Source organism: Gastrolobium bilobum, unplaced genomic scaffold (genome assembly GCF_033153095.1).
Source record: "Gastrolobium bilobum isolate Gb01-03AN ecotype WA unplaced genomic scaffold, APGP_CSIRO_Gbil_v1 utg1099, whole genome shotgun sequence".
Classification (NCBI taxonomy): Eukaryota; Viridiplantae; Streptophyta; class Magnoliopsida; order Fabales; family Fabaceae; genus Gastrolobium; species Gastrolobium bilobum.
In genome coordinates, this window is record NW_026897765.1 from 274,594 (window position 1) to 291,970 (window position 17,377).

Genomic DNA, 17,377 nt, shown 5'->3' on the forward strand with positions numbered 1-17,377 from the left:
TTAATACCCTTTTAATTGCATTCCTTTCTGAGGAAAGAATACAAATCAACTTTATAAAATTTAGCATCATTTGTGCTTCATTTTGGAATAGATATCATAACGATGGATTGCATTATTATTGCTATGGTATCATTGAGTTGTGCATGATGCTTTCACACACCCTAAATGTATCAAATATGATCAATGAATTATGCGAATATTCAAAAAAAGAAAAGGGAAACAAATAATGTACCCAAAATTAAGAAGAAAAAATTTCACCGAAAAAAAAAGAGGAAAAAAAAAAAACCATGGCCTTCAGGTATTTTGTCAAATTAAAAGTGCTTTACATCTACTAAATAAGGGTATACCCCATTTTAATCATATTATTTAATTCTCCAAATAATTTTGACACTAAATTAGTCCCTCCTCAAATTCGTTTTTTTATTTTTTTATTTTGTATACGTGTTATAAGATTAAGAAACTAAAGTAACATCGTGCTTCAAATAATTAATATCAAATTTATATGATTAAAGAACTAAATTGATACTTTTTTATGATTTATGAACATAATTTTTTTCAAAAGTTAAATTAATATCAAATTTTATAATTGAAGGACTAAATTAATTTTAACTTCCTTTAAGAGAAGCAAAACGATGTTAGTTGCATATCTAACATTGTTGATTTTTCAAATTAACTGTTATAATTTTGTAGTTTATCATTTATAATAAACAAATTTATTTTAAAAGAGCCAAATTTTTACTTTTAAATTATCTTATTGAGATGAAAAATTCAAGGACTCTGTAATTATTTACATTGTAGACTTATATAATATTGTCTTTATCATGTAAATCAATTGAGGGACTCAATGGGCATCTTTTTGCCCAGGTAGTGTTGCTTTGTTTCCTTTTTCTTATTCTCAAAAAAATAAAACATATGTCACTATTTAACTATAAAGCAAAAGAAAAAATGAAGAAAAAGTTTGAGAGGTGGAGTGGTTCTGAGTTCTGACCATGAGGAGAAAGAACTATTTAGTTTTTGACTCCTTGCATTTAAGTTGATAATTGAGGGTATCAAATAGAGTGTTCCTTTTTTTTTCCGGTAGACAATAGAGTGTTCCTTTTCATGGATGGAACTTGCTGAAAAGAAAAGAATGAACATCTTGATTGATGAGTTCGTAGCGAGCCAACTACAAAAACCATGCAAATGATAATATATGGGAAATTAAACCAATCAATTAGCATCAAGTCAAATTTGGCACTGACCCACCACCACAGAGCATGTAGGTTCTTCTTCCTTAAGAAAACTGTTTAGGTTAGGCTTCTCTTGCCTTTGGCAACATGGAATATATGGTTATATAAAAATAAATATAATCGTTCAACCAACATAATTATTTAATAATAAAATTAATTGGTAATAACATGTTACCAAAAAAAAAAAATTGATAGTAATAGTAACATTAATAGTTGGTTGTTACAATATTTTTCCTATATATATATATATGGAAAAACATTTCTTAAGCAGCTTGAGATAAATTTATCTCCGGCCACCTCAAAACTACGTCATTTTATTTATTTATTTCCTTATATTAATTGATTTACCTATGAATGATTATGATTTCCTTTTTCTCTCTTTTCCTTTATCATCATTGATCTATCTTTGTACAATTATGATTTAGTAGCTGTAGATAAAATTTTTACAAGCAGCTTGAGAAACGATAAGCTCATTCATATATATATATATATATATATCATTTTATATTGATATAAATTATATTTTCAATCTTTATTATTATTTCATTTTTATATATAACGACTCAAATTTATTAATTATATGAGTTATTATTGAATATTAATGGATCAACTATTAACAATAAACATAAGATTTTTTATTTTTATATCAGTGTAAGTTAATTTAGCCATACAACAATCTGGATAAGTTGATGCTCTCCCTGTATGTGTATATCTATATAAATTGGCAATCATAAAAGTTGTACTATACCTTCCAATTATTTGCAAAAAATCTGAAATGAAGATGTTAAAAAAGAAATAGGTAGAAACTGCACTAAGGAAGCCCTCAAAAGAGAAGTACATAATATCAATCATCAAAGAGAAAGTAGGTGGCAGTGGCAAGGGCAGGTACACAATGTGCCCAACAATTATCCAACTAAGCTTTTAGATTGGATTTAGCTGTATAGAGCATTTTGTGATAAAAAAAATGGTGTCAGCTAGACCCAAGATCATAGCAGATATGATAAGTGGAGGATCATTATTCTCCTCCATTATAATTATGATTATAAGCATATAACTGTGATCATGTGGCCTCAATCAATGCCAAGTGGGCTTGATGGCCCAGTGCCAGTTATGAGCCTATGTGAACGTTATGACTAGCTCCAGCTCCAAAACGTGCGAAAGAAGGAAGTGACCAATTAGTATATTCCAAAAGAATCATCAAACGTTCGAATTTCAAATGTGCGTGTAAGCACTAGTAAATTGACTAAGTTCCAAGTGCACACAGAATAAATAATGGTCAAACATTTTCAAGTCTTCAATTCCATTACCAAGTCTTCAAATTGGTGAACCATTCCAAACCCAAAGAAAGGTTCATGAACCTTCCACATACTTTCAACCCTTTGCATATAAATCTCCAATTCCAAAAGCTCTTTCAAACAAACCCAAAACCAAGGCTTTAGGAAAACAAACTTAGTTTCCTATTTTCCCTTCATTTTCATTAGCTCAACTTGAGAAAAAAAAATGCAGGGTACCCTTCAGCTGCAAAACAAAGAAATTTCTAAGCTTCCACCAAAGATGTCAAATTTCGGGCACAAGATGGGTGAGATCAGTGTCGGTCACAAAGGTGGTTACTTGGCCATGGTTCCTCGGTCCCGACCGGTCTGCACGTGCTTGAACCGGCCCGGTTCGGTTCGGTGTGCTCGTCATGGGTACTTAGTGCCAGGGGAGAGGTTGAAGAAGCGTGTGGCAAGCAAAGAGATCCTTAGAAGGGCACTAACGCCACCACCAAAACGTTTAGGCCTTAGATGGTTGAATTTCAGACCAACCCCAAGCAGGCTCTCTAACATGTCCATGGCTTGATTTTCTCCTTTTATTTTTTGTATTTAGCCTTTTTATTTTTATTTTTTAATCTTTTGATGTTTGTACAATTGAGTTTAACATTCCACTGAAATTAGATGATTCTATATTCTTTGTAGAAGTTTCACTTTTAATGTGACATTTTCTTTTAATATAGCTAGTGGATTTTATATAAACCAATTATGGCGAGTTTTTGCAAGATAAGATTCATGTCTTCTTTTGGCGCACAGATTGAAGATTTTATATATGATTTGTCTTCTCTTGCTCTAATTCCACTGGTGATGTTTGAGTTAGATGAAGCTGGTGATTTATGTATGTATTATAGCAGTAGTTACAATTGAATGTTTTGTTTTGTCCCTAGATTATTTGCAATCAGAAACCTTATTCTTTCAATGAAGTTTTGTTTTCTTGCCTAAATTTCTTTGCAAAAATTAGGCTAATTAGCCCTATATAACAGCAATATACATAACTGTGGATTTGCTTACAAATGAGCAAGTTCAAAATCTAATTACACCTCAAATAAATGTATTAGTATTAGTAGATATCTAAGATTTGTATGTGTGTTATACTTTTCTAGATCTCCTATAGAATTATGTGTTTATATGAAATGCTGGTGAAGTTAGACATAGTGTAAGCATATTTTTTAGCTTTAGCCAATCAATGTGGAAGATTTGTTAACAGAGAACAAATGCTTTTAGGAGAGAGTACTTCAGTCTGTATGCAAGTTCTGATAAATATCAAATCAGGTGGACAATGAAGGATCTGGATCCTTAAATGAGAGACTTAAATAGGTGCATTTTCAACATTAGAGAGTGAAATGATTGTGGTAATGGCAGGGCAATTCATTCAAAGCTAAGTTATAGAGCTTTCTCACGGGTCTAAATGTTGCCTATGATGGGGGTTATAGAAGCATCATCGTTGAAGGAGATTCAACCCAGGTATTAAGCTTTACTGAACAAGATGGGCAGTCTGATCACCCTTTAGCTGATATTGGTAACACAGTACGTTCTTGGCAGAAACTGGATTGTGCAGCTTAGACATACACTTGGGGAGGGAGCATATTTTCTATACTACAGAGGTACATGCTCCTTGCCCAAAAAATAAATAAATGCGGGACATAGATAGAAATAAATATAAAAGTAAGGGTACTGTAAAATTCTTATTTATTTATTATATTTGATAAATGATACACTGATTATAACGGAAGTACTGAAAATATCTTCATCAGGAAGGGCAATGTTGTGGCTGATTGGATGCACACCAAGCTATATCTTTAAGGGGGTGGGCATTCAGATTTTTTCGTTTCTTCCTTCGGGCTGTAATACTATGCTATGTAAAGATAGAATGGGTGTTGGGACACACAGAGTAGTTAGTTAGTTGTTTGTTCCCAGTATGTTTCCAAAAAAAGAAGAAGAGTGAAGTGATTGTGGTAATGCCAGGGAAAATTAAGGATGTGGATTCTCTTGCATCTATGATTTGGTATTTGCCTCTATTGAGCTCTTGACCACACACGGTTGAGGGTTTGAAGACTTTGGGTTGAGAGCAATGCTTCGTAGACTGATGTTGTTTGCTGAGTAAGTAATTGATGTGGTGCTTCCTAGGCTCAATAGATTTGATCGGGGGAGGGGGCACCTACAATGATATTACGACGCTCAAGTCAGTATCAATGTTAGGCTTATGTTATATTCTTATTGGAATTAGATAATCATACTTGGGTTTGTACACATCATATTTATAGCTATAAGTCTATATTGGTCGTTATGGGCTACCGACTTTATCTGTATCAGCTGGTGCCTTTCTAGCTATAAGTCTATATATTTACCTGTCTTCTTATAGTGTTGGCAAGCTGGAGCTGTCCTTCGTGTATTGGTCTATGAGCGCGGTGGTTCTTAGCTTTGTTTTCATGACCCTTCCTTAGCCTTTAAGTCACATGAGGCGGTTTTGCGCAATGAGACCATTGTGCTCCGTGATCCATTGGCGCGATGATTATATTGCGCGTTATGGGGCATGTATATATTTGGGTCTATTCTGGGCTTTAACCTTGTAGGCCTATTGTAATTATCCAGATCAGTTCCCCCTAGCTCGCAACTTTGTATTTTTACAAGTAAAAGATGTGAGATATTGAAATTTGTATTTGCGCACAAATCTTTTATCTTCTCATTTGCTCTCGCGCGTTATAATGATCGTATCTCGCATGTTATAATATAAACATCATCATTAATCTGCCACTAAAAAATGGTTGATTAGACTTTAACTGTCAGAAGCATTAAATGTTACCTCAATTACGTGGGGTGTCTTAACTACCAACGAGGGGTGATTTAAACTTTAATCTTTTTAACTCCTCCTCATGTGCCCCCCTTTTTTTCGTTTCATCTGACGCGTTTTTACCTTAATCTCCTTCGGTGACTTTTCATATTTGTACTGTGCTTCTAAGCGGAGGGAAAAACACTTCAAGCAAATTGAATATACTTATCTCCTTAGCCGAGTGCCCTTCTCCAATATTCTGACTACGAATCCTCCGCGGTGACACATCTTGCTACCTCCTTTTTGCCGAAAGTATAAAATCTCAAGTACGTCTCTTCTCCTTCTCTTCATCTCTGCAAAATTCGTTCAGTCTTTCTTCAATTCTTTTGTTTCGCCGAATTTTGTACGTCTACCTGACGACTCATTTTTCCTTGTTTGATATTTTAATATAGTATGTCTGATAATCACCAATTTGTGAACTTTTTTTGAATGGCCGAGAGGTCTGACTCAACCAAACCTCCTCTGAGGTCTTTCCCGAGGTCTCGGTCTCTAGGGACTGGAGAATGGTGGCTGACAGGCAAGGGAATTTCACCCTGGGAGAAAGCGAAACTTGAAGGAAGTTTCCTTCCAACGCTTCGAGGATATGAGAGAGGATCCTCATCCCGAAAGCCTAAACGCGGGATGTCTAAGACTTTGTCTCAACAAAGTTCATCCCCTCTTCCTGTGTTAAAAGTCTTTGTGCAAAATAAGGTTGCCACTCCTATTTGTATATTGAGTTATTCCAGCCCTAATCCTACATTGAATCAGTTCGATTCTATAGATGTGAATTCCTTAGGTTTCAAAGACTCCTTTAATTTAAGTTCACCAAATTGAAAGAGCAATTCTCCTTCACCCATTGCGCACAATGAGCCAGCCGAAGATAGAAGCCCAAGTCCCCTCCTCCTAAGTATTGTCTATCCCGCGGGATATCCTCATAAGAACCGCAAATTTGAAGAGAAACTTAACCCTTCAATTTTTAGTTCTTCATATTCTTCTTCCAGCTCTACTAATTCCTCCTCTTCTGATATAGATCTTATCTCGCCAAAGATTAAAGAAATTATGGCTAAGCACAATGCTGCTGGAGAGAAGAAAAAACAACGTCAAGATCCTGAAGCTACTGGGGCAAGTACATCTGGCTTCCGCGATGTTGATAGTTTGGAATGGGTGTCTGAAATCGTTTTAGACACTGTATCTTACTATAGTTCGCCAAGGGAACTTGAAGAACTTAAAGTTGCTATTCATCTGACGCAGGACAAAACGGAGGATGATAGGTGGGAGTTATCAGTGGTTCCCTTGAATGAGCGTGTGTGCTCATCCCGCGCCAATGATTCTTCAAAACACTTCCTCATGATGTACAGTTATTATTTCCTAACCTTTGGAGTGTGTCTTCCCTTCTCTCCTTTTGTCTCTAAATTACTTGAACATATTCAAGTAGCCCCCATCTCAACTACATCCCAATGTGTAGGGGGTTTATCAGAGTTCACGAAATGGTTTGTAAGGATTATAATTTATTCTAGTCACCAGAGTCTTTTTTGTGTATGTTTAGTTTGTTTGGTTCGCGCCAGAGTTGGGTTTCGTTTAGGGGAATACAAAGTATAAATTTTGTTAACCATATCAATGAAGAATTCACAGCTGGACGACAGATTTTTTTAAGATCTATCCAGCGAGAGATTACCATCCTTTTCTCCTTGGGGAAGAAGATAATGCTCCCATTTATTGAAATAGATACCCCTCAGAAGAATATAAGTTGAACATTTCGTTCCGGGACTTAAATGATTACGAACAGAAAACAGTCACTACTTTTTGTAACATTGTGCGAGAAGCAACAGATCGAATTATCTGAGTTCCTTCACGATCTTGAATGAATATACCGATGAAGATATTAGAGTTTTCTTGGGTAAACATTATTGATTATCTTCATATCTAATTGTTGTATTTTCCTGTCTTTTTCATGTTGAGCTAATATCCATTTTGAGTTTCGTTCCAGGTAGCGCAATGTTTGCAAGGTTGAAAACATTGAAAGCTCTGGCTGCGAAAAGAGTTGGTGGTAGCGCAAGCCCTGTCGGAGCCATCGTGCCTTTGTCTGGTACTGACGCATCCCCTGCAGGTGCAGAGTTAAGTCCAGTCGCCATGCATCTTGCTTCCCTGGGTCCTCAAGCAGTCACAAAGGTTTTGTCCCCTTTGAAGAGGAAGAAAAAAGAAATAATCAAAGGGCCAAAAAAGGAAAGCCCCAGAATCTAGCACTTCCTTCCAAGATTCGACCTATTTGGGAGGTGACTGGGAAATGGAAGATTGCCGATATACCAAGGGCAAGGAGGTGGGCCCTCTAATTAAAAAGGCTTCCATGAGTGACTAGGAAGGAGAAGTCATGAAGATAAACATTGCGAACAACGCTTAATGTCATTGACATGTATTTATGTCCAAATGATTTTGCTTGATCTATTTCGAGGTTGATTTTCGTTTTTTGCTAAGCCTCTTCCTTCTGGGACTTGTGTATTCTTTTTTGTCAGGAACGGTGGCTTACTTCAAAGAACGTATTATGGAACTTCAAGATGAGAAAACCAGCAAGCTTGCTAATTTTGAAAAGATCAAGAAGAAGGCTGAAGACGACAAAGCGAAGATGTCGCAAGAACTAAAGGAATTAAAGGCCAGTAATAATACTTTGAAGACGCAGAAAATTGGCCTGTCAAATCAAGTCAAGGACCTACTATCAACTATTGGGTCCTTAGAGGAGGAGAAGAACACCCTGAATGGTGAAGTAATAAGATATCAAGGCTTATTTGAAAACGAAGCTCTCAGTACTTATGAGAATATCGCGAGTCAAGTGCGCCTGTTTAACCCAACGGCAAAGCTGGAGAATGTTCACTATCTTCATTTTGTGAAGGACGATCACTTGATGAAACTAAACGACCAGCAAGAGGAGGAGCCAATAGATTTAGTAAGCGCAATGGACACCGAGACTCCTGCGCAACCAACTGTACCAAAAAACACAACAGATAACCAAACGGATGCGGCAGATGGTCCTCGTGATATGTCCATCCAGACGATTTAGGACCTTTGTTCAAGTCTTTTTCTTTTATTTGTATTAACTTTTCTCTCTTAGTTGTATGAACAAAGTATTTGTTAAGACAAATATCACATGGTCTGTTCCATGTGAATCCCAACTATTTGATTTTTGTGCTTAGATAACGAATGTCTTTATGATTTGTCTTCAATTCTTTGATGTGTCGTTGTGCAAATCATCTTATAATACTCATATCATAAGTTATGCATTGTGAATTTGAGCATCAAATTCTAGGTGCTCTAAACTTTAAAGTATATGAGTACCTTTCATGGCGCCGTAATTGGGCGCGATGTTTTGTACTTTGGTAGTGTTTGAAGGTGTGAACAACTAGGCTATAATTCATCTAATTTGCATACCCTATCGTGCAAGTTGCTTGAAATAATTTTGGATGCCCATGTCTCCTTTGCATACTAGAATGTCAACGAAGTTTTTCGATCTTTTTCTTCTTGTGTACTTCTTTATTCTTCCTCCTTCTGCGCAATTGAGGTTTTAACCAATTACAGTTTTACCCTCTTTTTTCTTCTTCTTACTTCTTTTTTCTTCTTTTTTCTTTCTTTTACTTCTTCTTTCTTCCTTTTTCTTCTTCTTTCTGTGCAATGGAGGTTTTAACCAGTTAAGGTTTTACCCTCCTTTTTCTGCATACTAGAAGTTTTAACCAGTTAAGGTGTTACCTTTCTTGTTCTTCTTCTTTATACGCAATGGAGATTTTAACCGGTTAAGGTTTTACCCTCCTTTTTCTTCATATTGGAAGTTTTAACCAGTTGAGGTTCTACCTTCCTTTTTCTTCATATTGAAAGTTTTAACCAGTTAAGGTTTTTACCTTCCTTTTCTTCTTCTTTTTGCGCAATGGAGGTTTTAACCAGTTAAGGTTTTACCCTATTTTTTCTTCATATTAGAAGTTTTAATCAGTTAAGGTTTTACCTTCCTTTTTTTCATATTGGAAGTTTTAACCAGTTAAGATTTTACCTTCTTTTTTCGCGCGCGATGACTTGTTGTGTGTGGATTCGTAAAACTGACATTGGAATAAACTTGTAAACTTTATTGCGTAATGACAATAATAATAACACATAGTACATATGGTGAATTTGAAAATACTTAGCTATAAAATAACTTAAGTTTGTCTGTGTTCCATGTTCGTGGAATCAAAAGTCCAGACAACGTTTCAATGATATATGCGGCTTTCTCGGTTTTTCCTTTAATATGATAAGGGCCTTCCCATTTAGCTGCTAATTTTCCTTGTCGCGCATTCTTGTTGTCAATATCTGCCCTCCGAAGGATTAAATCTCCAATGTTGAAGCTTCTCCTAACGACTTTCAAATTGTATCGTGCTGCAATTCTTTGTTTCAAAGCACCTTCTTTGATATGAGCAATTTCACGAATCTCGGTGATTGTGTCTAAGTTTTTTAATAATGCGTGAGAGTTACTATCTTCATTTACATACAACTTTATCCAAGATGGTTCACCTATCTCAACTGGAATCATTGCTTCACTTCCACATACCATTCAAAATGGCGTTTCACTGGTGGTTGAATGAGGAGCAGTCTGATAACCCTATAATACATAATCAATATGTTCTGGCCAATCTCTTTTTGTTGCCTCCAACCTTCTTTCAAGTCCTCATTTCAAAACTCTGTTTTCAGTTTCAACCAATCCATTGGTTTATAGGTGTTCAACAGAAGTATACCTATGTCTAATCTGCAACTCCTGAAGGATTCCATTGAACTTTTTGTCCACAAATGGTGTTCCGTTATCAATAATGATAGTATGAAGGACACCAAATCGATAGATTATCTTACGGTAAAAGAATCTTCGAATCTTATTAGCAGATATAGTTGCCAATGGCTCAGCTTCAATCCATTTAATAAAATATCAATTGTCACTATCAACCATTTAACTCCTCCTACCGCAACTGGGAATGGTCCCAATAAATCCATACCCCTTTGATAAAATGGCCATGGAGATAATAGTGAAGATAACTCCTCTGGGGGAGCGTGATGTAGATCCGCATGTTCTTAGCATTTTAAACAATAACTCACATGTTTCTTGGAATCTTCCTCCATTGTCGGCAAGAAATATCCTGCGCGAAGTAACTTTCGAGATAAGGATTTACCTCCCAAATGATGACCACTTACTCCTTCATGGACCTCTGCAATAACATATTGCGCTTGTTGTGGGTTTAAACATTTCAACATTGGGGAGGAAAATCCTTTCTTATATAGTTGATCGTTGATAATGGTATAAAACGAAGCATTCCTTACTAGCTTGTCAGCCAAACTCGAATCGGATGGGATCTCAGCTTTAGTTAGGTAATTCCATATTAGAGTCATCCAATCTATTGTGGTATCTGGATTTAGTTCTTCATCATCGATCATGTGATCCGCGTGATGAGATGGTCGAGCCTTTCGTTTAGCAATAACCATTACTACACTTGGATTAGGTACACTTTGCTGGATGACTGACCTATTATTCCCAGGGCCTTTTGTACTAGCAAGCTTTAATAAAATATCTGCCCTAGCATTTTTTTCTCGTGGAATATGTTCAATCTTAACATTTTCAAAATCAACAAACAATAAGTGTACCTTATCCAGATATTTAGCCTTCAGGACCTCATTTGCTTGGTAGGTTCCTTGAACTTGTGCCACTACCACTTGAGAATCACTTTTCACTATTACTCTAGTTGCTCGAAGGTCTTTTGTCATTGCTAATCTTGCTAAAACTATCTCATATTATGCTTGATTGCTGGAGGCCTTAAAACCAAATTGAATGGAGTGTTCGACAGTAATACCTTGAGGACTTTCAACAATAACTCCAGCGCCACTTCCTTTAAGATTAGAGGATTCATAAACAAAAATTGTCCGATCACCTTTTGATTTCACGATTTTGGAATGCATCATTTCAACAAGGAAGTCAGCTAACACTTGTGCTTTAATCGCTTGGCGTGGTTTATAAATAATGTCATCTTCTGATAATTCAATAGACCAAGTGATCATTCGTCCTGCAAGATCAGGTTTACGTAAGATCTGTCTGAGAGGTTGGTTAGTCCTTACTTTGATTGAATGTCCTATGAAATAATTACGCAACCTGCGAGATGTGTACAATGAGTGCAAATGTCACCTTCTCAATTTGTGGGCAGCGCAATTCCAGTCCTTGAAGGGCTTTACTGATGAAATAAATTAGTTGTTGACCATTGGCATTTTCGCATAGCAATACATCACTGATGGCCTCATCACTAACAGAAAGATAAAGCATTAATGGTTCATCAGGTTGCGGCTTTACCAAGACTGGAGGGTTAGCCAAGTGCTTCTTTATTTCGAAAAATCCTGCTTCGCATTCTGGAATCCAATCAAAAATAGTTTGTTTTCGCAATAGTTTAAACATTGATAAAGAATTTTGTGCTGAAGCAAACAAGAATCTAGTTGATAACTCTCCCATATGAAAGTTAATTTGTTATTTTTATGATGAATTTGTTGCATAAACTCCATATAAGTTAGCCATTTTGCATGATATTTGAGTTAATTATTGTATATTTATGATTAAGTGCTTTGAGATGACTAAGTATGGAAAATAAGACAATATCCCTTGATTTTGCGTAAGAAAAGATGACTTGTTGAATGTTTGTCTTCGCAGGGAAAATTGACGTAGGGATGCTGTTGCAGAGAAGCTGACGAAGTAATGATATAGCAAGCGCTACAGCATGACAGCGTGGACAAAAGGGACAACCTAACTTTTGAATTTCAAAAGTTAGTTATTCTTCAACAATACACCAGCAAGCAAAGGAAGTTTCTGGAGATTTAGTTCAGAAATCACAAAGGTCAAAAGACAAATTAAAAGATTGAATCTTATCCAATCCCCAAAGAACAAGGACAACAACCTTGATTCGGTCAACAACATTGGCACAAGAAAACCAAGAAGATAAAGAATCTTATCCAATTAAGTGCTAACAATTCCGAAAATCCCAAGGATCAAGGACGATTTCAAGGATGGAGTCTTATCCCAAAATCCCAAAGAACAATGACAACAAAACTCTTGTTCGGTCAACAACAATATTGGCACAAGATAATCAAGAAGATAAAGATCTTATCCAATCAAGTGTCAACAGCCCAAGAATTTAGGGATAAGATAAGGCTGCAGCAACCGGATTCAACAATCTCCACTCTTAACTCCTAAAGCCCAAAGCCCAACTATTTTTCCTATTTAAGAAGAGCTCCTCCACGAGAGAAAGAAAGTTTGAAACACAGTTAGAGAGGTTGAAGGTTTAGAAGGTCAGAAACAAGGAGGAGAGTTTTAAAGGGAGATAGTGAGGTTCTTGGAAGAGGAAGAGCAGCGCTGGAGAAGTGCTGAAGCAAGGCAGTGACGACGTCTTCCTACAGCAATTGTTTTCAACTTCTTTTCTGTTTTCCAATGAATTCTTTCTTTCTTTTCTCTGTTTTATTAAATTCCATTATGAGATAAAATTGCTCCATAGGTTAGGTGATAAAGTACCTATGCTGTAACATTGAGATGCATGCCTAAACTTTGTTTATGTTAATGTTTAATTAGTTATTCAACGAGTTTGCTTAAATCTTATTCATGTGTGCATGTCGAGAGATACATATGTGATATTGAGGAGGTTGGGGCTGAGAGGTTTCCAAATCCAGACCCTTGTTGAATTGTGTGGATTAATTAGGTTAATTTAACTTGATTAAGCTGTGGGTAGAGAGATCATTCACACCACATTGCCTAGAACTTGAACTTGAATAAATTTAGTGATTAGTTTGGCCATAAAGATGTGGGAATTAGTTGTTGGGTATATATGTTAGGTCGGCCAAAAACCCCAGCATACCTTAGTGTTCGGTTACTAGTTAAACATTGATATAGCATTGTTAAAGCATCGTTTCAGTATTGCTGTATCAGGAAAATTGATCCTGACCTATATCTCATCCATCATCTTAATACTTGTTATTTTAGTTTCTTATTATTAGTTGTCTTTTATTTTACAAAACCCACAATCATAATCAATCACTTTACTCACTTTCTTCACCTAAATAATCATTACTTGACACTTATCTCCGTGGGAACGATACTTGGACTCACACATCCCTTTATTACTTGTGACACGTGCACTTTCGTATTTGTGTGAAAGATTTAAAATTAATTACTAATTGCACAACAAGTTTTTGGCGCCGTTGCCGGGGATAAGTACAGAGTTATTTTTATTCCGGTAGAGAATTTTATTTCTCTTACATCCTTTACCTTTTCCCTTACTGTTTTCAAGGTGTTAATTGCAGCATATGAGCAGTTCTTCATCAAAGCAAGAAGAAGATTTTGATCCTGAGATTGAAAGAACATTTCGAGCAAGAAGGAGACAGCAAAGACGTATCAATCATACAGCAACACCTAACATGGACGCATGATTGGGAAACAGTGAAGAGGAAGGACCTGGACAAAACAATGGAGGTCCAAATCAGGCTGAGATTCCAATCAGAGCACATGCAATTCCTACACTTAACAATCTGCATTCTGGAATCGTTCAACCTGATGTAGTAGCAGAGAATTTTGAGCTGAAGCCAGAGATGTTTCACATGCTACAGACCATTGGTCAATTCAATGGACTGCCTAGTGAAGATCCTAACCTTCACCTCCAAAATTTTATTGATGTAGCAGACACCTTCAAAATAAGAGGAGTTACATCTGATGCGCTAAAGATGAAGCTGTTCCCATATTCCCTCACCAACAAAGCTAAAGCATGGTTGAATTCATTACAACCACAGTTAATCCGAAGTTGGGAAGAGTTGGCTGACAAGTTTTTATTGAAGTTCTTCCCTCCTATGAAGGCAGCACAATACAGGAATGATATATCAACCTTCAAGCAATTTCAAGACGAATCATTTTACGAAGCTTGGGAGAAATTCAAAGATCTGTTAAGGAAGTGTCCAAATCATGGCATTCCCGAATGGATTCAAATGGAGACATTCTATAATGGGCTCAATGGACCAACAAAAGGCATGGTTGATGCATCATCTGGAGGAGCCATATTAGAAAAAACATATACAGAAGCATATGCAATATTGGAGAGGATGGAAGTTAACAACTATCAATGGCCCGTAGAAAGATCAAGTTTAATACAAAAAAAAGATGCTGGAGTTTGGGAACTGGATGCTGTATCAGCACTGTCAGCACAGATTTCAGCTCTTAACAACTCTATCAAGACGATGAGTCTGTCTGCTGAAGCTAAACCAGTCAATGCCCTCACTGATGTTATATCATGTGTTTTCTGTAATAGTCCCCATATCTATGATAACTGTCCACAAAACCCTCAATCTGTTTGTTTTATAGGAAATTTCAACAGGAACAACAATCCATATTCAAATACTTATAATCCCGGATGGAGGAATCACCCGAATCTTTCCTATTCACAAGGACAGCATCATGGACAGCAGCAAGGACAACAACAATCGTCCTCAGACACAGCAGGAAGGTCGTATAAAGGTCCATATCCTCCCGGATTCACGTAGCAACAACATCAATCCAGACAGCACACTGATACATCAAATACGCTGGAAGGCATGCTGAAGGATTACATGACAAGGAGTGATGCTATAATTCATAATCAAGCTGCATCAATCAAGAATTTGGAGACTCAAGTAGGTCAATTGGCAGAAGCACTCAGAAGCAGACCTCAAGGAAATTTGCCAAGCAACACTGAAGTCCCAAAGAAAAATGGAGCAGAGCAAGTTAATGCTATATCACTACGGAGTGGTAAGGCCGTAGATGAACCAGAAGCCATAAAGAACTACCACGAGCAGAAACAGAAAGCATTGGACCAGGTTGAAGAAGGGAAAGTTGCCGAAGAGGTGGAAACTAATGATCAATCCAAAGAACCTAAATTTGCTGACACTGAGAGTATTGCTACATCAAAGCCACAGCAAGGTCAGACTGTCAGCAAGGCAACAAGGCCACCACCACCCTTTCCTCAAAGATTGTAGAAGAAAACTGATGACAAGCAGTACAAGAAATTCCTTGACGTCCTCAAACAGTTGCACATTAATGTACCCTTGGTTGAAGCTCTTGAGCAAATGCCAAGCTATGCAAAATTCATGAAGGACATCTTGGCAAAGAAGAGGAAGCTGGAGGAATATGAGACAGTAGCTCTCACCCAAGAAAGTAGTCAATACTACCTCAACAAATTACCACCAAAGCTAAAAGATCCAGGGAGTTTTACTATTCCTTGTACTATTGGTAACCAATACGTAGGCAATTCATTACTAGATCTAGGTTCCAGTATTAACCTTATGCCTTAGAATATTTTCAGGAAACTTGGAATAGGAGAAGCACGTCCAACTACTGTCACGTTGTTGATGGCTGATAGATCAATAACTCATCCAGAAGGAAAAATTGAAGATGTTTTGGTAAGAGTGGATAAGTTCATTTTTCCCGCTGACTTTATTGTTCTTGTCTTTGAAGCAGATAGGGAAGTGCCCATCATTTTGGGAAGAGCATTCTTAGCCACTGGACGAGCATTAATTGATGTTGAAAAGGGAGACTTAACCATGCGAGTAAATGATGAGCAAGTCACGTTCAACGTACTCAAAGCCATGAAGTATCATGAACAGGTGGAAGAATGTGCTAGCATAGACACCCTTGACGCAGTTCTGCTACAGCAACTTAAGCAGCAAACAGAAGCAGACCCATTGAATGCTGCTATAGCAGAGGAATGTGCAGAAGATGAAGAGGAAATACAAGAGTGCCTTGCATGGATGAATTTCCAACCAGTAAGGCCTTACAAAGAGAAACACTTTGAATCTCTTGGAGAAAGAGCGATAAGGACGCTCAAACCATCCATCGAAGAATCTCCGATCTTTGAGCTCAAACCACTACCCCAACATCTGAAATATGCATTCCTAGGAGATTAAAATACTTTACCTTTTATTATCTCATCTTTTCTCTCTGATGCAGAAGCTGAGCAGTTACTACTAATTCTAAAAGAGCACTCAGATGGAGCATCACAGACATAAAGGGAATCAGCCCTACATTCTGCACACACAAAATATTATTGCAGGAAGGCTACAGCAGTACTGTCCAGCCTCAAAGAAGGCTGAATCCTATGATGAAAGAAGTTGTCAAGAAAGAAGTGATTAAATGGCTTGATGCAGGGATAATATATCCCATCTCAGATAGCCAATGGATAAGTCCTGTGCAATGTGTACCAAAGAAAGGAGGGATCACGGTTGTGAAGAATGAGAAAAATGAGCTTATACGAACAAGAACCGTGACCGGATGGAGAATATGCCAGGACTATAGGAAGCTTAATGATGCCACAAGAAAAGACCACTTCCCCCTGCCATTCATTGACCAAATGTTGGACAGGCTAGCAGGGAAGGAGTTCTATTGCTTCCTAGATGGATATTCGGGCTACAACCATATTGCTGTAGCATGTGAGAAGATCAATACACAAATGGCATCCTTCTAAAGGAAAATGTTCCATATGGGCAAGTAAATGTGGTCTTGTCTTGATCTTCTGGTGCTACAGCAATATGGTTGTAGCCCGAATATCCATCTAGGAAGCAATAGAACTCCTTCCCTGCTAGCCTGTCCAACATTTGGTCAATGAATGGCAGGGGGAAGTGGTCTTTTCTTGTGGCATCATTAAGATTCCTATAGTCCTGGCATATTCTCCATCCGGTCACGGTTCTTGTTGGTATAAGCTCATTTTTCTCATTCTTCACAACCGTGATCCCTCCTTTCTTTGGTACACATTGCACAGAACTTATCCATTGGCTATCTGAGATGGGATATATTATCCCTGCATCAAGCCATTTAATCACTTTTTTCTTGACAACTTCTTTCATCATAGGATTCAGCCTTCTTTGAGGCTGGACAGTACTACTGTAGCCTTCCTGCAACAATATTTTGTGTGTGCAGAATGTAGGGCTGATTCCCTTTATGTCTGCAATGCTCCATCCGAGTTCTCTTTTGTGCTCTTTTA

The 17,377-nt window shown here is 37.2% G+C and overlaps 2 protein-coding genes and 1 non-coding gene across 3 annotated transcripts; 2 read left to right on the forward strand and 1 right to left on the reverse strand.

Moving 5' to 3' along the window:
• Nucleotides 1-13,178: 13,178 nt before the first annotated feature.
• Nucleotides 13,179-14,906, forward strand: LOC133310023 (uncharacterized). Its single transcript, XM_061510910.1, has 2 exons — nt 13,179-13,198; nt 13,817-14,906. Exons 1-2 carry the CDS (start codon nt 13,179-13,181, stop codon nt 14,904-14,906), a joined length of 1,110 nt encoding a protein of 369 aa, XP_061366894.1.
• Nucleotides 14,231-14,338, reverse strand: LOC133310031 (small nucleolar RNA R71). Its single transcript, XR_009751389.1, has one exon. It is a non-coding gene; the product is annotated as a small nucleolar RNA R71 (small nucleolar RNA).
• Nucleotides 14,907-15,467: 561 nt separating the features above from the next.
• On the forward strand, nt 15,468-16,304 carry LOC133310024 (uncharacterized). Its single transcript, XM_061510911.1, has 2 exons — nt 15,468-15,630; nt 15,718-16,304. Exons 1-2 carry the CDS (start codon nt 15,468-15,470, stop codon nt 16,302-16,304), a joined length of 750 nt encoding a protein of 249 aa, XP_061366895.1.
• The last annotated feature ends 1,073 nt before the right edge of the window (nt 16,305-17,377 follow it).

Excerpts from the sequence above, each read along its gene's own strand:
- LOC133310024 (XM_061510911.1), top strand. The coding sequence starts at position 15,468 with ATGCCAAGCTATGCAAAATTCATGAAGGACATCTTGGCAAAGAAGAGG. Across the intron at positions 15,631-15,717 it reads TACTATTCCTTGTACTATTG|GAGAAGCACGTCCAACTACT; the intron begins GTAACCAATACG and ends AACTTGGAATAG.
- LOC133310023 (XM_061510910.1), top strand. The coding sequence starts at position 13,179 with ATGTGGGAATTAGTTGTTGG. Across the intron at positions 13,199-13,816 it reads ATGTGGGAATTAGTTGTTGG|TGAAGAGGAAGGACCTGGAC; the intron begins GTATATATGTTA and ends ATTGGGAAACAG.